This window comes from Oncorhynchus mykiss, chromosome 28 (assembly GCF_057628025.1).
Source record: "Oncorhynchus mykiss isolate SJ-2025 chromosome 28, ASM5762802v1, whole genome shotgun sequence".
NCBI classification, from domain to species: domain Eukaryota; kingdom Metazoa; phylum Chordata; class Actinopteri; order Salmoniformes; family Salmonidae; genus Oncorhynchus; species Oncorhynchus mykiss.
In genome coordinates this window covers 24,520,470-24,541,345 of record NC_143049.1, presented here as the reverse complement: position 1 = coordinate 24,541,345, position 20,876 = coordinate 24,520,470, and the positions used below count along the sequence as shown (strand labels likewise).

The 20,876-nt window shown below is 42.2% G+C and overlaps 1 protein-coding gene across 3 annotated transcripts in view; it reads left to right on the top strand.

Annotated features, from left to right (window-relative positions):
• Positions 1-20,876, top strand: part of LOC110508771 (extended synaptotagmin-2-B) — a 50,894-nt gene that overhangs the window by 7,571 nt on the left and 22,447 nt on the right. For all 3 annotated transcript variants that reach the window (XM_021589576.3, XM_021589575.3, XM_021589573.3), the window contains exons 3-7: positions 8,229-8,270; positions 9,175-9,309; positions 9,710-9,786; positions 9,889-9,961; positions 11,020-11,109. In XM_021589576.3, the coding sequence (XP_021445251.1) occupies positions 8,229-8,270; positions 9,175-9,309; positions 9,710-9,786; positions 9,889-9,961; positions 11,020-11,109 (417 nt within the window). The remainder of the gene's footprint in view (positions 1-8,228; positions 8,271-9,174; positions 9,310-9,709; positions 9,787-9,888; positions 9,962-11,019; positions 11,110-20,876) is intronic.

Here is a 20,876-nt window from a genome sequence, read left to right as displayed (position 1 = left end):
CAAAAACCATTGATTTCAACGTTTAATAAACCATACAACTCTATTTGCTGCTTAAAAAAACATTTACTGGAAAAATTATACGGATGCTATTCGTAATAGAATTATGGTAAAGTCTTCCTCAGTTTTATTCTGTTACAAAACTTTATCTGCACAGTTCTTCCTGTAAATGTGTTTTTCTAAAACTTTTAGTGTAAATTGATAAGTACTCATTGTGCATAGCGTTGTATGATTTTGATAAATCAGTGGTTTTTGTTTGGTATACATTTTAAAAATAATCTCAATCTCTGCATAATTCTGTTACCATGTAATTGCCATACTGTAGATCATGTACCACAAAGGCCCGTGAAGTTCTGCCTGTGATTTGATACTCCCCACAATGGCTCTCTTTGGTTCCTGTGGTGATTATGGGTCCCGCCCCACCCTTAGGGCCTAAATATAGGTGGGAACAACTGTCTTGTGATATAGTATGTCTTGTCCTGCGCTATTGACCGTCCACCAATGATATATTGCTATCCGACTGGCCTGACTATTTTCCACGGTACAGAAATTGCTGAATGTGCACCTTCTGATTGAGTTTGGGAAGATTCTTTAATTGGTTTTGCGAACTCCTTCCTGTCCTTGCCTCTTTTTGAAAAATGTAATCGAATAGAGGAAACAAATGTGTTTGTATGTAATGGCTCTCCTTTTCCACTTGTGCGTCATCAGGCAAATTACATTTACAGGGGTGGAATACCAAAATAAATGTGTAAAATGATAAACAAATGTTCTGTAGGTAGTTGAGCAAGGCATTTTTAGCATAAAACTTTTAAATGTGTGTGTGCTTTTCTCCTTTGACAACAGCTGATTTTTAAAGAGGATATGGATGATTATAAAACACTTCTGCGCTACCTGCCGTGAGGATACTATTGTGAATCCTCTGAAGTAGGTAATGGAGGAGGGGAGCAGCCTCATTTGTTCGCCTATAAACGAATTGACTCTCTCCTCAACCACTTATCGGTTTCCGGGTCATGGAGGAGAGAGGACAAATGAGAATCTCCCTTGGAAGTTGAGCAGTCACCTTTGACCTGATGATCTGTAATGCCTCTGACACAGTTAGGGCTACTGACTTATGACCTTGTAACAGAACAGAATATATGAGTGTGTGTGTGATAGTTTCGTGGCACTAGGACCTTTATTTTGGTGAAGCCATGGCAATCGGATGTAATAATACTAGCCTCGTCTTAAGCTCGCGAGATCAGGATGGTTCGTTCTAGGCTATAATAATACTGACCTCTGTCACAAATTCATTATTTTGAGGGCAACACCAGTCACATGTTCTGTTCTCTCCTACCCAACAAAATGTAAATAGCTGGTGAGAGCAAGACGGTTTGTATTGCCGTGTCTAGCCCTATACAATATTACAATTTCATTTTGTTATACTGTATAACAGAAATGAACTTGTAATATACTGTAAACTCATAAATTCCTCCTCTAATGGTAAATGTGCACTGATTAGCGTGGTATTGCATAGTGTTTGTGTGTGAGTGAAGGAGGCGATGACCCCTATCTGGCTGCCCTGGTCTGGATTTCTAAACAGCTGTTCTGTGGGATTGTGGTTCCACCAGTCCAGCACGACTCCCATGGGCTGTCAGAAGGGCTTCTTCCCAAATGGCACCCTATTCCTTATATAGTGCACTTGTTTTAACCAGGGCTCTACGCACAATATGGGAATAGGGTGCCATTTGGGAAACATCTCAGCTTGATTCTCCCATGAGCTGTCATAAGGAGAGGGATGACCACATTGCTCCACTTCATGGCTGCTGAGATATGAGATTAGTATTATATTTACATACATTGATAAGACACAGCTCCATGAGCTATTCAGTATATTCATACTGGCTAAGATTAGTCAGGGTTGAATGAGCCTTCTAAATATCCGACAAGTTTCTGTTCAGAATCAGAAAGTTTTAGCAATTGCATTGTGACTTGTGACAGTTTTCTGTTATTCAGACTACTCTGTTAACTGTGGTGTGTTGTCCGGGGTACTAAAGCTGACGCACTCTGAGTCTGTTGGTTGGAAACCATATTCCATCAGACTAACTGTTCAGTCAAACCAGGAAATAGCTTGACAATGAGTCAGAGCTGCTGGCTTTCCTCCTGTGAGGAATTACTGTGAACCTCTGCTTTTCTTTTCCACTAGCTGTGGGATCTCAAACTCTCAAGGCAGGCTGGAATATGCTGCTAGGCAACCTCTACTCTTCTACAGACCCTAAAAAGGAGTGAAAAGTGGTCTGGCAGCGTGTAATTGAAGGGGGAACTCTTTTTAAAAAAAATGTATCTGTGAAATGAATATGTTTCCTTATTGTGTCACAGCATCGGAGCTGTCAAGGAAAACAAAGAAATGTCATTGTACAATATTATGCATATTTAGGCCAGGCTATTTGGATTTGAGTTCATGGTATTGCGTTTTATAAACATGATCTAACAGCCAAATAAAAATAGCTTCTTAGCGAGAGCAATTTATCAAGCAAGAATTTGGTAGGACTGGGAGTGGTCTGAGTTGGGAGAGGGAAACAGAAAACAAGCTGTTATTGGCAGAGAGGTTTGGAACTCTCTTTAACTAATTTACCTACTGGTGTTGTCACCAGGCATACCAAAACTGCATCCCACCAAAACAGGCTGAAATTAAAGGTGGTCTTTTCAAACAGCTCTTACACTAAAAGGACATTTATCATAATTTTCCCAATTTCTCATCATTCCAACCTCATCGTGTGGAAACACAGAGTGTACGAAACATTAGGAACTATTTTTTTGACATAGACCAAGGATCATCAACTAGATTCAGCCGCGGGACGATTTTATTTATTTTTTCTTCTAATTTGTAGACTGGGCTTCTTGTAGTCAATTTGCAAACAGATGTAATGTTTCACTAAAACAAAATAATTTCAAACCTTGCTTAAATTTGTATACTGTCATGCCTCAATTATGCTTGGGAACAGATTTCTTAAATTAAAATCACTTGGAGCTGATTTCCTGGTGTTTTTATTCTTATGTCCAACAATAAATTCCACACCAACACCACCACCTTGCCTCGCGGGCTGCAAGTTGGGGAACACTGACCAGGTGAATCCAGGTGAAAGCTATTGTCTCTTGTTGATGTTAAATATACTTCAATCATTGTAGATGAAGGGTAGGAGACAGGTGAAAGAAGGATTTTTAAGCCTTGAGACATGGATTGTGTATGTGTGCCATTCTGAGGGTGAATGGGCAAGACAAAAGATGTAAGTGCCTTTGAATGGAGTATGGTAGTAGGTGCCAGGCATACTGGTTTGTGTGTTAAGAACTACAATGCGGCTGGGTTTTTCACACTCAAGAATTTCCTGTGTGCCTCAAGAATGTTCCTTCAGCCAAAGGACATCCAACCAACTTGGCACAACAGTGTGAAGCATTGGAGTCAACATTTTGATTTTATTTACCCTTTATTTAACTAGGCAAGAACAAATTCTTATTTTCAATGACGGCCTACCAAAAGTCAAAAGGCCTCCTGCGGGGACGGGGGCTGGGATTAAAAACATGGGCCAACATTGGCCAGCATCCCTGTGGAACGCTCTTGAGACCTTGTTGAGTCCATGCCCCAACGAACTGAGACTGTTCTGAGGGCAAAAGGGGTTGCAACTCAATATTAGTAAGGTCTTCCTAATGTTTTGTACACTCAGTGTATATAAACACAGGAATATCACTTTTTAATAAAAAAAAACATGTTTACCCCTTTTTCTCCCCAATTTCGTGGTTAGTCTAACTACCCAATTGATAGTTAGTCTTGTCTAATCGCTGTAACTCCCATACAGACTCAGGAGACGCGAAGGTTGAGAGCTGTGCGTCCTCCGAAACACAACCCAACCAAGCCGGACTGCTTCTTGACACAATGCCCACTTAACCCGGAAAGCAGCCGCACCAATGTGTCGGAGGAAACACCGTACACCTGGCGACCGTGTCAGCGTGTACTGCGCCCGGCCCACCAGTGCACGATTGGACAAGGACATCCCTTCCGGCCAAACCCTCCCCTAACCCGGACGATTCTGGTCCAATTGTGCGCCGCCCCATGGGTGTCCCAGTCACTGCGACAGAGCCTGGACTCTAACCCAGAATCTCTAGTGGCACAGCTGCCACTGCGATGCAGTGCCTTAGACCACTGCGCCACTCGGGATGCCGAATATCACGTTTTTGACTGCACTAGGCCTTTTAACCTTTATTTTGATAGGGAGTCATGCTGAGACTTACATATGAGCCAAACATACACATCAATGCTAGTTCAATGCTAACACTTCATCACTACTACTACAGTGCATTTGGAAAGTATTCAGACCCTTGACTTTTCCCCCATTTTTTTTTACGTTAGCCTTATTCTCAAATGGAATGAATAAAACATTTCCTCATAAATCTACACACCATACCCCATAATGACATAGCGGGAAAAAAAAAAATTGCGTAAGTATTCAGACCCTTTGCTATGAGACTCAAAATTGAGCTCTGAATGCATTGATCATCCTTTGTTTCTACAACTTGATTGGAGTCCACTTGTGATAAATTATTTTGATTGGACATGATTTGGAAAGGCACACACCTGTCTATATAAGGTCACACATTTGACAGTGTGTGTCAGAGCAAAACCAAGCCATGAGGTTGAAGTAATTGTCCGTAAAGATCAGAGATGAGATTGTGTCGAGGCATAGATCTGGGGAAGAGTACCAGAAAATGTCTGCAGCATTGAAGGTCCCCAAGAACCCAGGGGCCTCCATAATTCTTAAATGGAAGACGTTTGGAACCACCAAGACTCTTCCTAGAGCTGTCCACCCAGCCAAGCAATTGGGGGAGAAGGGTCAGTGAGTTAACCAAGAACCTGATGGTCACTCTGACAGAGCTCTGTGGAGATTGGAAAACCTTCCAGAAGGACAACCATCTCTGTAGAACTCCACCAATCAGGCCTTTATGGCCGAGTGGCCAGATGGAAGCCACTCCTCAGTAAAAGGCACATGACAGCCCACTGGGAGACTATTCAGCTTCAAGGAGAAGATGAACGGCGCATAGTACAGAGATCCTTGATGAAAACCTGCTCCAGAGCGCTCAGAACCTCAGACTGGGGCGAACGTTCACCTTCCAACAGGACAATGACCCTAAGCACACAGCCAAGACAATGCAGGACTGGCTTCAGGACATGTCTCTGAATGTCCTTGAGTGGCCCAGCCAGAGGCCGGACTTGAATCCGATCAAACATCTCTGGAGAGACCTGAAAATAGCTGTAGAGCAACGCTCCCCTTCCAACCTGACAGAGCTTGAGAGGATCTGCCGAGGAGAATGGGAGAAACTCCCGAAATACAGGTGTGCCAAGCTTGTAGTGCACTACCCAAGAAGACTCCAGGCTGTAATTGTTGCAAAAGGTGCTTCAACAAAGTACTGAGTGAAGGGTCTGAATACTTACAGTACCAGTAAAAATTTTGGACACACCTACTCATTCCATGGTTTTTCCTATTTTCTACATATGATATGATAACTGGCTCTCATGAGGACTGCCACAGGAAAGGAAGACCCAGAGTTACCTCTGCTGCAGAGGATAAGTTCATTAGATTTACCAGCCTCAGAAATTGCAGCCCAAATAAACGCTTCACAGAGTTCAAGTTTTTTATTTTTATTTATTTATTTATTTATTTTTCACCTTTATTTAACCAGGTAGGCTAGTTGAGAACAAGTTCTCATTTGCAACTGCGACCTGGCCAAGATAAAGCATAGCAGTATGAGCAGACAACACAGAGTTACACATGGAGTAAACAATTAACAAGTCAATAACACAGTAGAAAACAAAGGGGGAGTCTATATACAATGTGTGCAAAAGGCATGAGGTAGGCGAATAATTACAATTTTGCAGATTAACACTGGAGTGATAAATGATCAGATGGTCATGTACAGGTAGAGATATTGGTGTGCAAAAGAGCAGAAAAGTAAATAAATAAATAAAAACAGTATGGGGATGAGGTAGGTGAAAATGGGTGGGCTATTTACCAATAGACTATGTACAGCTGCAGCGATCGGTTAGCTGCTCAGATAGCTGATGTTTGAAGTTGGTGAGGGAGATAAAAGTCTCCAACTTCAGCGATTTTTGCAATTCGTTCCAGTCACAGGCAGCAGAGTACTGGAACGAAAGGCGGCCAAATTAGGTGTTGGCTTTAGGGATGATCAGTGAGATACACCTGCTGGAGCGCGTGCTACGGATGGGTGTTGCCATCGTGACCAGTGAGCTGAGATAAGGCGGAGCTTTACCTAGCATGGACTTGTAGATGACCTGGAGCCAGTGGGTCTGGCGACGAATATGTAGCGAGGGCCAGCCGACTAGAGCATACAAGTCGCAGTGGTGGGTGGTATAAGGTGCTTTAGTGACAAAACGGATGGCACTGTGATAGACTGCATCCAGTTTGCTGAGTAGAGTGTTGGAGGCCATTTTGTAGATGACATCGCCGAAGTCGAGGATCGGTAGGATAGTCAGTTTTACTAGGGTAAGCTTGGCGGCGTGAGTGAAGGAGGCTTTGTTGCGGAATAGAAAGCCGACTCTTGATTTGATTTTCGATTGGAGATGTTTGATATGAGTAACAGACACATCTCAACATCAACTGCTCAGAGGAGACTGCATGAATCAGGAAGATCTCCGCATGTGTGGTTCCCACCGTGAAGCATGGAGGAAGAGGTGTGAGGTGCTTTGCTGGGGACACTGTCAGTGATTTTCTTCGAATTCAAGGCACACTTAACCAGCATGGCTACCACAGCATTCTCCAGCGATATGCCATCCCATCTGGTTTGCGCTTAGTGGGATTATCATTTGTTTTTCTACGGGACATTGACCCAAAACACACCTCCAGGCTGTGTAAGGGCTATTTGACCAAGAAAGAGAGTGATGGAGTGCTGCATCGGATGATCTGGCCTCCACAATCACCCAACCTCAACCCAATTGAGATGTTTTGGGATGGGTTGGACCGCAGAGTGAAGGCAAAGCAGCCAACAAGTGCTCAGCATATGTGGGAACTCCTTTAAGAATGTTGGAAAAGCGTTCCACATGAAGCTAGTTGAGGGAATGCCAAGAATGTGCAAAGCTGTCATCAAGGCAAAGGGTGGCTATTTGAAGAATCTCAAATATAAAATATATTTATTTAACGCTTTTTTTGTTTACTACATGATTCCTTCCATATGTGTTATTTCATAGTTTTGATGTCTTCAATATTATTCTACAGTGTAGAAAAGAGTAAAAAAAAAAAAAAAACCTTGAGTGAGTAGGTGTGTCCAAACTTTTGACTGGTACTGTATGTAAATGTGATATTTCAGTTTTAATTTTAAAACATTTGCAAATATGTCTTAAAACACTTTTTGCTTTGTCCTTATGAGGTATTGTGTGTAGATTTTATGAGGGGGGAAACTATTGAGTCCATTATGGAATTAGGTTGTAATGTAACAAAATGTGGATAAATGAAATGGGCCTGAATACTTTCCCGAATGCACTGTATTTAGGGAATTGTATACCCTTTGGGATTCAGCCTAAGCCTGCCTGCAGAAGCTCTGTCTGTCAGGTAGTTATGTAAATCCAACTGCTTATCTGTCACAGTCAACTCCCTGCCTCAGCTATCTCTGAGCGGCTTGGTGCTGTTCTCATGCTGTCAGCCTGAGACCCCAAATACTGCAGCCTCGTCTTTGAATCAATGCACAGAATCAGCCCTTTCCTCTGAGCTTTAGACGTACGTGTATAGCACCATTCAACACTACTACCAAACCAAGGTGATATGTTGTTTCATATAGGTGTAATTAGACTGTATTAGTAGTAGACAATCATCATACAACTCAAAGTACAGGTGTATCCCGTTTATGTAGCCAAGTTATCGTTACTCATTGTGTATGTATTCCTTGTATTAATGGAACTTTTTTCCCCTCTGCATTGTTGGGAAGGGCCCGTAAGTAAGCATTTCACTGTTAGTCTACACCTGTTGTTTACAAAGCATGTGACAGATTTGATTTGATTGATCCTGTCAATCTGTCAAGTTGCGTTACTCTCTATTGCCCCTATAGTCTCTACTGAATGTCTGTTTTAATGTCAAACTGTTGACCAACCTGTAATGACATTGTGACATTGTTTTCATCTACCCCACAGCATCTCTTCAGACAGCTCACATATTGAACGAATATGAACTGATCCATTATTCTCTTCATTCCAGGTTCATTTTCCAGATGTGGAGAGAGTGGAATGGCTCAATAAGGTACTGAACATCTTCACTGCAGTGCGTTGTCCTACAGTACACCAACCAGACCTGGGTTCAAATACGATCTTTCAAATGCGTTGAAAATCGTTCAAATACTTTGTTTGATCTAGCCTGCCTAGAGTGCCAGATTAGTGGGGTTTTGCAGTTGTGGGACTATCGTATTGGTCTATCAAGCCAGGCAAGCTCAGTCAAGCACAGATAACAACATATTTGAAATGATTTCAAGTAGTATTTGAACCCTGTCCAATACCAACTTTCCCGGCAGCAGCACTTGCCCTGCTCTAGATAAGTGGTACAGTGTGGAGGCAGGGAAGCGGGCGGGAGGGCAGCAGCCTCTTATAAATAGGCCCTTATCTGGAGCTCTGCTAACCCAGCTCCAGTACCAGCCTCCCTGGGGACCCTTCTAACTCCAGGAACTGGGAGGAGTCATTACTCTTACAGTTACTGTAAAAACCAGACTTATGGGGATTTAGTCCACAATGTTTCAAAGACACATTAGATAATAAAATGAGAGATTGAGCTCTATTTGTTTTGCAGGAGTGTTATAGATGCTATTGTTTTTGAAGTAGGTTTATAGGGTAAGGAGTTCATGCATCAGTACTTAAAGTAGAGCCCATAAACTACACTAGGGCCACACCCAAACCAAATAGATGTGTCAGTTGAGGTAATGTTATGTGTGTTGGGCAATTATGAGGGCATCTCCTACCTATTATCTATGACAAAATTATGCTAAGAATTTTCCCTCTGGGATTAATAAAGTATTTCTTATTTTAATTCAGTCTTATTCAATCAAACCATGCAGAGAACAGGGCCATTACCTATGTAGTGTCTCTGTCAGACATTGAGCTTTGAGAATATGACCTGTGTAACCCTGAGTCTTCCGCTCTGTCTCCCTCCCCAGACAGTGAAACAGATGTGGCCGTACATCTGTCAGTTTGTTGACAAGCTGTTCAGAGAGACCATCGAGCCGGCTGTGAAGGGGGCTAACGTTCACCTCAGCTCCTTCTGCTTCACCAAGATCGACATGGGGGACAAGGTTAGACTGAGGCATTTAGATATACATGTATGTTTCCAGTGATGAGTTCTGGGGTCAATGTTACTGTTGGTTAGGTTCCCACTGTTATGTCGAGCAGTGTGGAAAATGTTCTATATCTTCTTATATGTTGTAGGTGTTTATTCTGTATAATATAGTTCATAGGTGTTTGTTGTTTACCGTCATTAGCCGTATCAACAATGTCCAGCAATTTATTCCTGTGTGTAAGTTTTCAAACTTGTTAACCTTGTAAGGGAATTTAGGAAACGCATGCTTGAAGTATGGTTGGACAAGCGGTTTGGGTTTGAGCACACAGAGGCACCTGTCAACCATTGGGTCCTGCTTTGTCACCCTATCCTCTCTCCCACTCTCCCTCCATCTTTCTCTCCTTCTCTCTCTACAGCCTCTAAGGGTGAACGGGGTCAAAGTGTACACTGAGAATGTGGACAAACGACAGATTATAATGGACCTGGAGATTAGGTATAGTCACATGCACTGTGGTTCTATTTGGAGATACCTTTTTATATCATTACATATCAAGACTATATATATATATATATTTTTTTTTTTAAATCTTTTCAGCTTTGTTGGAAATACAGAGATTGATGTTGACATCAAGAAATACTACTGCAGAGCTGGTATAAAAAGTATACAGGTAGTAATATTTTTATATCATACACATGCGTACACTACTTTCTATTGGGAAATGTTGTGACTTTCTCTGACTATTCAGTTGATATACCAGACCTCCTAAGCTTGATGAAAATCTGTCTGTTGCATGAGACGAACCATTAGCCACCGCCGTATTTGGCATTATGAAAATTAACGGGTTTTTTTTCAAAATGTTCTTTTTTTTTACATAATATGTTGACACTTCATAGATAAGGGTGAAGGTTGATTATACAACATTACAAGAGGTTGCCCTTGCAAACCACCAGCATATTTGCTGATCAGAGAGAGACAGTTGTATGCAGGGTAGTCTACAGTAATCATTGCGAACCCATTCTGATTGGCCAGGTTTGAGACTGCAGTCTCAGGTGGTCAATGTGTCCACTCTGGTAGGCTGTTTTGGAATCAGTCCAGATTTCATACGGTTTTGTTGGCTCCTAATAGATGGCTGGCTTTTCACTGTAACCATTTTTGTTCAGAATGAAGCTCTTAAATGTGGCAATCTGCAATCTCATATGTTTTGTTTTGATTCTGACCAAGCCACTGTTTTGAGTAAATGTGAGAATAAGACTACAGCAGTATGGTTAATCAGTATGGCAGTATGGTTAATCAGTATGGCAGTATGGTTAATCAGTATGGCAGTATGGTTAATCAGTATGGCAGTATGGTTAATCAGTATGGCAGTATGGTTAATCAGTATGGTTATTGAAAATGTCAAATTTTTCCATTTCATGTTAAGGGATGACTCTGTTTAATTGCTCGTCCTTGCATCCAAATTTGTAGCTCTAGACAGTGTCTACATTTCTGAGTAAAGAGTCACTTCAGTCAGGATGGATACTAATAAAAGCAGTGGAACATTTAGTAATACAACTCAGGTCAGACTTTTCCTTGAGACAACAAGAAGACAGTCATGTAGAATTTGTCAAATAGATGAATCAAAAGTGTATTGTACCGTTGTTTCCTATGTAATAAGATAGAGACCTATAAATTGTATGTTACAATGATCTGCAATCGAAAAGTCACTGATTGGCATGTTTTCTGCAGCTTCACGGTGTCTTGAGGGTCATCATGGAGCCCCTGCTCGGAGACATGCCATTGATCGGAGCCCTGTCAGTTTTCTTCCTGAAGAAGCCTGTAAGTATTGGCAGCCATTTTGTCTTATTCTAGAACTACTGCAGTGGTTGGAACCTCTGAGGAGGGAATGGTCAGCAGACCGCTGGATGTGAAGGATGTTGTATTGAGCTCCTGTTCCAGAAAACCCATTCCCACCAAGCCTAATTATAATTAGGCTTGCAACCCAAATGGCTACCAATTCCCTTTTATAGTGCACTACTTTTGATGGGCCCTGGACAAAAGTAGTTCAATTTATAGTGAATAGTGTGCTATTTGAGATTTAGCCTTAGTCCATACCCTGCTCTTTAGCAGCTGTCTTCCTGTGGGTCAGCATGTGTTATAGATTGAGGGTTTGATATGGGGTCCCTTAGGAGGAGGATACATTCCAGTAAAAGGACAATGAGGGGGCACTGTAGCTTCCTGCCGGATTCATTACAGCTGAAAAGATAATCAACTGGTGTACAATAGCTTGGATATATTTCCTAGATGGGTAATAATGCTCAGGTCTTATTTTAAACAGACCCAGTTTGGGGCGGTGTTGATTACCAGTCCAGTAGTCACACGTCATTTGTCTTTTTGACAATAGATGTTTTAGTGCTTATTTTTAGTGCTGTGAAGTTATGGGTCTCAAGGAGCATTGCTGTGCTGTTATTGTCAAGATATGGGTCGTATCGCCTCTGTGTCTCGGTCATATCGTCCCTGTGTCTCGGTCATATTGTCCCTGTGTCTCGGTCATATTGCCTCTGTGTCGGGGTGGGGAGAGCAGATTTGCTTTATCTTAAGCCTCCTCTGTGCTCTTTATGCTGTCGAGGCTGCGTCTTTCTCTTTGGGTAGGATTTATGTAGACTTTCCTCTATGCTCATTGCCTTGTTATTACTCGGTAAAGGTCTATGGTAAGTCAGCTGGACATCCAGTCTATACCATCTCATACAACTCTCCCCTCTTGGCCTAATACATCTTAACCCCTTAATGAACTACAGTCAGTTAGTGTTGGACCAATGCTGTGAACGGAGTTGAATTATGTCTTGCCAGTTTAGTTAAATTTGATCATCTTCACACAGTCCAGTCCTGCTAGTCTTGATGACTACAATAGCATCCTGCATTTTTCCAGCCAGTCTATAACGGTACGCTCATTGTAAAACATAATCCAATTAACTGTTAGTATCAGCGCTGTGATGCACTTACATACAGTACAGTTTGAATAGATATGTTGCATCAGGGATAGAGACTGTCATCATCCCTAGAAACACAGACCAGGCTGAGCCACAGTTATTTCCCCCTGATGTAGTCAGAGGCCTGGTTAGAAGTCCTGGGATAAAGACTGGGGTGTAATGACAGTCCTTTAGAGTGACAGACAACCATCCAAGTCTTATTTTAACTTCTGGAGTTCTATCTCTCCTCAACTGGACTGTTTTTAACCTGGTCCAAGATCTGTTTGTGCTCTCTTGACACATCTGGGACCAGGCTAGACTGCTATAGAGCACATGGTTCTTGTCCACAATGGCCTCTGACCTGTGGTCCAGTCATGGAGACCTTCTTAAGAATGAATGTAAGTTCCACCCCTCTACCCTGTCTTGAATTTGTTTTTGAATTTACCGCCCCTTGAAGAAGGTATTACCTGTAAAGCGTTGTGCCTTCATACTCCTCCTGCCCTTCTACCCTGACAGACAGTATATCTGTCCCCTGAGTTGTGTAGACGTTTGTTCTCAGAGTTACCATCAGTGGAGAATGGCAGCCTATTCGACTGGCTGGTAAACAGTGCCCCGTCTGAGCTGGAGGCGAGGGAGGAGCGTGCCAAGAGTGTGGTGTAAATGTGAGCAGCGTTGCTGTGGCTACGTAGCGTAGCGGCTGTGTGTTTGAAAGTAGAGCAGAGCAGAGCAGCCAGCCAGGATAAAAGGCCTCACCAGGACTGTTTGATGCCGCAGCATTCTCCTGCCATGCGGTCATAACCAAAGAGGAAACCACCTTTTCTTTCCACTGACTAATGGATGATATTTGTTCAACCCAATGTAATTACAGTGAGATACCCATCATGTGCTCTCATTTATAAACATCACTGAAAGTTGTTGTTAAAACAATTATCTTTGGATAATCAATGTTTTTTTTACTGGTACTTGGTTGTTGTGGATAGGAGTTATGACTTAGTTTGTACAGCCAGGTACAGTGTGTTACAGTGTTGTACAGAAGGCTTAGTGACAGGGTCTGTGCAGAAGCCCTTGCGTGTTCATGTTTGTCTGTTCCTGTAAGCGCTAGCACAGTGTGGTGGTGTGGCCTGTTCTGAAGACTAACTGGTGCACACAGGAAGTGCACGCACACTCTGCCACCCCGCCCTGCCTCGCCAGATAAAAGCCGGCAGCGGTTCGTATCGCTGTGCAGCCTACGTGCCAGTCACTCTTTATATCAGTCAGGACAATGGAGCAGGCAGTAAAACTCATTTGTGTCAATATCTGGAGACAGGAAAATCATCATAAATGCCCTGCCCATGTCTTCAACAAATGATGAGAGCATCATCACTTGATGTTCACAAGCTGATCTTCCTTCCCTTCATCACTATCTCACGTTCCTTCTTGTGTCCTGTTTTTATGTTGTGCATTTTGGGGTAAGGCATCATGTGCCACTCCTTGCATGACAAGACAATATACAGTGAGCTCCAAAAGTATTGGGACAGTGACAAATGTTTTGGCTCTGTACACCCGCACTTTGGATCTATATAAATTTTTTATTTAACCTTTATTTAAATAGGCAACTCAGTTAAGAACAACATTCTTATTTTACAATGACTGCCTACCCCGGCCAAACCCTCCCCTAACCCAGAAGACGCTGTGCCAATTGTTTATATATTTATTTAGCTGTTATTTTACCAGGTAAGTTGACTGAGAACACGTTCTCATTTACAGTAAAGACCTGGGGAATAGTTACAGGGGAGAGGAGGGAGATGAATGAGCCAATCGTAAACTGGGGATTATTATGTGACCGTGATGGTTTGAGGGACAGATTGGGAATTTAGCCAGGACACCGGGTTTGACACCCCTACTCTTACGATAAGTGCCATGGGATCTTTAATGACCTCAGAAAGTCAGGACACCCGTTTAACGTCCCATCTAAAAGACAGCACCCTACACAGGGCAGTGTCCCCAATCACTGCCCTGGGGCATTGGGATATTTTTTTAGACCAGAGGAAAGAGTGCCTCCTACTGGCCCTCCAACACCACTTCCAGCAGCAGCTGGTCTCCCATCCAGGGACTGACCAGGACCAACCCTGCTAAGCTTCAGAAGTAAGCCAGCAGTGGGATGCAGGGTGGTATGCTGCTGGCTTACACGGCTGCACATTGTGCGCTGCCCTATGGGACTCCCGATCATGGCTGGTTGTGATACAGACCCGAGATCGAACCAGGGTCTCTAGTGACGCCTCTAGCACTGAGATGCAGTGCCTTAGACCACTGCGCCACTCGGGAGCCCAAATAGCTATGAGGTTAGCTTTAATTTAATTGGATGAAAATACCCTCAAATTAAAGCTGAAAGTCTGCACTTTAACCTGATAGTCATTGTATCACTTCAAATTGCTGGAGTACAAAGAAAAACAATACTTTTGGAGCTCACTGTAGGTGTGAATCAGCCTTTGTTCTCTGTGAAGTCGGTTCAGTTCACTCTTCCTGGTTGTATTCTGAACAAGTAGGCATGCTTCTCATTTAAACATTACTGGGTTGGCTTGGGCTCATGTTACCAGAATTCGGGATACCGGAGTTTATCCTGACATAGATCTCTGGATTGATTTTAGAAGTTGAATAACATGATCATTCTACAGCACATAGATGACCTGTTCACCTTGTGTAGCCTAGGGCTAGGTTATATTAGAGCTTTATGGGAAGGAATGTTGCTGTGTCGCAGTCAGAATATAATTGTGTCAAAGCTTGTGCCTGCAGCTCTTTACTTGTTAGAATGTGGGAGAATACATGTTTGAATGTCACCTCTGGTCTCTGTTCAATTGTCAAAGGAAAATTTCCAAACATAAGTGATTGACAAGCCTGAATTTAGCCATAGGCTATATCACGCGCTCTCGTTCCATAGCCACACACATTTAGACAGTATTTTTAAGGTGTACTTGAACAGCTTTATTCTTCATACTAAGTACGTCTGTGCTTATGTACGCTATAAGTCAAATCCTCATCTTAAATCACACAAATGTTGACATTCTGATTTGCTTAATGGCCTGTTGCTCAACTTTGCAGATATTCTTAAGTGAGCAGCTTAAACGTGAACAAAGTTAGAAACGTAATCTCACCCTGAGTCCCCTGACACACACACATCCCACAGTTCAGAGGCATATCCCTGACCACTGGCACATGAGACATGACATCATATTACCCCGTGTTTGGTTTACTTATATTTTGTAACCATGACAACTGGTAGACACAAGCATTTCGCTACACCCACAATAACATCTGCTAAATATGTGGATGCGAACAATAAAATTTGATTTGACTAATAAGTCCTTTTATGGTAAGTAGGTTTTGACTATCCTAAATGATGTGGTAGGAAACGTTAACGTGACAATGCCATGATTCCTAGCCTAGAATTGGGTTAGGCCTACCCTCCCTATTCAAACACCATGTCTGTCAATGTTTTTATTTTTAGATACAGAGAACACTGAGTTAATTTGATGTGCTAGGTAATAGTCGTAGATTGCTTAACTATCATTACATTTTCTTTATTGCAACCATGACTCATAAAGTAAGAGAGCATAGCCTAGATGGAGACATTCAGTGCCCTATGATTCAGTGGGCAGGACTCCTGGCTTGGTTACTGGCACAGAGAAAGACATGGGCTGCATCCCAAATGGATGGAAAAGTAATGCACTATACAGGGAATAGGGTGCCATTTGGGGTGCACAGACTAACGCTGTAACATAGCTAGCCAGGTCATGTTCCCATAGACTGTCACGACATAGCATTCTCAGAGTTTGATTCCTTCGGTTACGTCCCTGGAACACTGTCCAGTGCCTACTCATTCCTGAGCCTACTAAATGTTTACCATTGTGCTGAGTGGTTTTGCAGTCTGTGTAGTATTGTGATGCTTTAGTGCACTGTTGCTGCACACAGACTCTGGCATTGTCCTGAAAACTTCTAGTTGGCGTTACAGTATTTGTTTTGCTATCCAATCCGCACTAGGAATGTGTCCCATATGACACTTTATTCCCTGGTGAAAACCCTGGTCAAAAGTAGTGAAAAGTACTACATATGGAAAGGGGTGCCATTTAGGATACAGACTATGCTTGCCACATACTGTACAGCCTACAGTCATCCCTTCCATAAAACCTGTGCAGAATGAACAGTTAGTGATTCGGTATAGTTTGCCCTTAGTAGTGAGAATCTTAGAAGCCTTATGTCTGTCTCCTGGGCCTGTACTGTATTGCATTCTTTTTTCTTTTTTGAATGCTAATTTTCCTCAAGAAATTGCTTTCCGCTCTAGACTGTGTTTTTAAAGTTAATGTCCGTGTTCACTGTTCAGGTCAAAGTGATAACTGTCTTACCAGGTACTGGAGTGGTCATTGTAGCAGTCTTCAAAGATATGACATGATGAAAGTAGATAACGTATTCTATTATAAAGTATAAATCAATGCTTTGCTTTGGAAATGTCAGTTAGAACCAATTAAAATGAATGTATTTTGGATAGTTACAAAAAAATTCTGCTGTGAATCAGTGCATTGTTGTTTCATTGCGAAACTGTACTCACAGACAGAGCTTTCATTAGCTGTTGTTTCATTAGGAAACTGTACTCCTCACAGACTGAGAGATTTCATTAGCTGTTGTTTCATTAGGAAACTGTACTCCTCACGGGCTGAGAGCTTTCATTAGCTGTTTCATTAGGAAACTGTACTCCTCACGGGCTGAGAGCTTTCATTAGCTGTTGTTTCATTGCGAAACTGTACTCCTCACAGACTGAGAGCTTTCATTAGCTGTTTCATTAGGAAACTGTACTCCTCACAGACTGAGAGCTTTCATTAGCTGTTGTTTCATTAGGAAACTGTACTCCTCACAGACTGAGAGCTTTCATTAGCTGTTTCATTAGGAAACTGTACTCCTCACAGACTGAGAGCTTTCATTAGCTGTTTCATTAGGAAACTGTACTCCTCACAGACTGAGAGCTTTCATTAGCTGTTTCATTAGGAAACTGTACTCCTCACGGGCTGAGAGCTTTCATTAGCTGTTTCATTAGGAAACTGTACTCCTCACGGACTGAGAGCTTTCATTAGCTGTTGTTTCATTAGGAAACTGTACTCCTCACAGACTGAGAGCTTTCATTAGCTGTTTCATTAGGAAACTGTACTCCTCACGGGCTGAGAGCTTTCATTAGCTGTTGTTTCATTAGGAAACTGTACTCCTCACAGACTGAGAGCTTTCATTAGCTGTTTCATTAGGAAACTGTACTCCTCACGGGCTGAGAGCTTTCATTAGCTGTTTCATTAGGAAACTGTACTCCTCACAGACTGAGAGCTTTCATTAGCTGTTGTTTCATTAGGAAACTGTACTCCTCACAGACTGAGAGCTTTCATTAGCTGTTTCATTAGGAAACTGTACTCCTCACGGGCTGAGAGCTTTCATTAGCTGTTGTTTCATTAGGAAACTGTACTCCTCACGGGCTGAGAGCTTTCATTAGCTGTTGTTTCATTAGGAAACTGTACTCCTCACAGACTGAGAGCTTTCATTAGCTGTTGTTTCATTAGGAAACTGTACTCCTCACGGGCTGAGAGCTTTCATTAGCTGTTGTTTCATTAGGAAACTGTACTCCTCACAGACTGAGAGCTTTCATTAGCTGTTGTTTCATTAGGAAACTGTACTCCTCACAGACTGAGAGCTTTCATTAGCTGTTTCATTAGGAAACTGTACTCCTCACGGGCTGAGAGCTTTCATTAGCTGTTGTTTCATTAGGAAACTGTACTCCTCACGGGCTGAGAGCTTTCATTAGCTGTTGTTTCATTAGGAAACTGTACTCCTCACAGACTGAGAGCTTTCATTAGCTGTTGTTTCATTAGGAAACTGTACTCCTCACAGACTGAGAGCTTTCATTAGCTGTTTCATTAGGAAACTGTACTCCTCACAGACTGAGAGCTTTCATTAGCTGTTTCATTAGGAAACTGTACTCCTCACAGACTGAGAGCTTTCATTAGCTGTTTCATTAGGAAACTGTACTCCTCACAGACTGAGAGCTTTCATTAGCTGTTGTTTCATTAGGAAACTGTACTCCTCACGGGCTGAGAGCTTTCATTAGCTGTTGTTTCATTAGGAAACTGTACTCCTCACAGACTGAGAGCTTTCATTAGCTGTTGTTTCATTAGGAAACTGTACTCCTCACAGACTGAGAGCTTTCATTAGCTGTTTCATTAGGAAACTGTACTCCTCACAGACTGAGAGCTTTCATTAGCTGTTGTTTCATTAGGAAACTGTACTCCTCACGGACTGAGAGCTTTCATTAGCTGTTGTTTCATTAGGAAACTGTACTCCTCACAGACTGAGAGCTTTCATTAGCTGTTGTTTCATTAGGAAACTGTACTCCTCACGGGCTGAGAGCTTTCATTAGCTGTTGTTTCATTAGGAAACTGTACTCCTCACAGACTGAGAGCTTTCATTAGCTGTTTCATTAGGAAACTGTACTCCTCACGGGCTGAGAGCTTTCATTAGCTGTTTCATTAGGAAACTGTACTCCTCACGGGCTGAGAGCTTTCATTAGCTGTTGTTTCATTAGGAAACTGTACTCCTCACGGGCTGAGAGCTTTCATTAGCTGTTGTTTCATTAGGAAACTGTACTCCTCACAGACTGAGAGCTTTCATTAGCTGTTTCATTAGGAAACTGTACTCCTCACAGACTGAGAGCTTTCATTAGCTGTTTCATTAGGAAACTGTACTCCTCACGGGCTGAGAGCTTTCATTAGCTGTTGTTTCATTAGCAAACTGTACTCCTCACAGACTGAGAGCTTTCATTAGCTGTTGTTTCATTAGGAAACTGTACTCCTCACGGGCTGAGAGCTTTCATTAGCTGTTTCATTAGGAAACTGTACTCCTCACGGGCTGAGAGCTTTCATTAGCTGTTGTTTCATTAGCAAACTGTACTCCTCACAGACTGAGAGCTTTCATTAGCTGTTTCATTAGGAAACTGTACTCCTCACAGACTGAGAGCTTTCATTAGCTGTTTCATTAGGAAACTGTACTCCTCACGGGCTGAGAGCTTTCATTAGCTGTTGTTTCATTAGGAAACTGTACTCCTCACAGACTGAGAGCTTTCATTAGCTGTTGTTTCATTAGGAAACTGTACTCCTCACAGACTGAGAGCTTTCATTAGCTGTTGTTTCATTAGGAAACTGTACTCCTCACAGACTGAGAGCTTTCATTAGCTGTTGTTTCATTAGGAAACTGTACTCCTCACGGACTGAGAGCTTTCATTAGCTGTTTCATTAGGAAACTGTACTCCTCACGGGCTGAGAGCTTTCATTAGCTGTTTCATTAGGAAACTGTACTCCTCACAGACTGAGAGCTTTCATTAGCTGTTTCATTAGGAAACTGTACTCCTCACAGACTGAGAGCTTTCATTAGCTGTTGTTTCATTAGGAAACTGTACTCCTCACGGACTGAGAGCTTTCATTAGCTGTTGATTCATTAGGAAACTGTACTCCTCACGGGCTGAGAGCTTTCATTAGCTGTTGTTTCATTAGGAAACTATATTCCTCACAGACTGAGAGCTTTCATTAGCTGTTGTTTCATTAGGAAACTGTACTCCTCACAGACTGAGAGCTTTCATTAGCTGTTGTTTCATTAGGAAACTGTACTCCTCACAGACTGAGAGCTTTCATTAGCTGTTGTTTCATTAGGAAACTGTACTCCTCACGGGCTGAGAGCTTTCATTAGCTGTTGTTTCATTAGGAAACTGTACTCCTCACAGACTGAGAGCTTTCATTAGCTGTTGTTTCATTAGGAAACTGTACTCCTCACAGACTGAGAGCTTTCATTAGCTGTTGTTTCATTAGGAAACTGTACTCCTCACGGACTGAGAGCTTTCATTAGCTGTTTCATTAGGAAACTGTACTCCTCACGGGCTGAGAGCTTTCATTAGCTGTTTCATTAGGAAACTGTACTCCTCACGGGCTGAGAGCTTTCATTAGCTGTTTCATTAGGAAACTGTACTCCTCACGGGCTGAGAGCTTTCATTAGCTGTTGTTTCATTAGGAAACTGTACTCCTCACAGACTGAGAGCTTTCATTAGCTGTTGTTTCATTAGGAAACTGTACTCCTCACAGACTGAGAGCTTTCATTAGCTGTTGTTTCATTAGGAAACTGTACTCCTCACAGGCTGAGAGCTTTCATTAGCTGTTGATTCATTAGGAAACTATATTCCTCACAGACTGAGAGCTTTCATTAGCTGTTGTTTCATTAGGAAACTGTACTCCTCACGGACTGAGAGCTTTCATTAGCTGTTTCATTAGGAAACTGTACTCCTCACAGACTGAGAGCTTTCATTAGCTGTTGTTTCATTAGGAAACTGTACTCCTCACAGACTGAGAGCTTTCATTAGCTGTTGTTTCATTAGGAAACTATATTCCTCACAGACTGAGAGCTTTCATTAGCTGTTGTTTCATTAGGAAACTGTACTCCTCACAGACTGAGAGCTTTCATTAGCTGTTTCATTAGGAAACTGTACTCCTCACAGACTGAGAGCTTTCATTAGCTGTTTCATTAGGAAACTGTACTCCTCACGGACTGAGAGCTTTCATTAGCTGTTGTTTCATTAGGAAACTG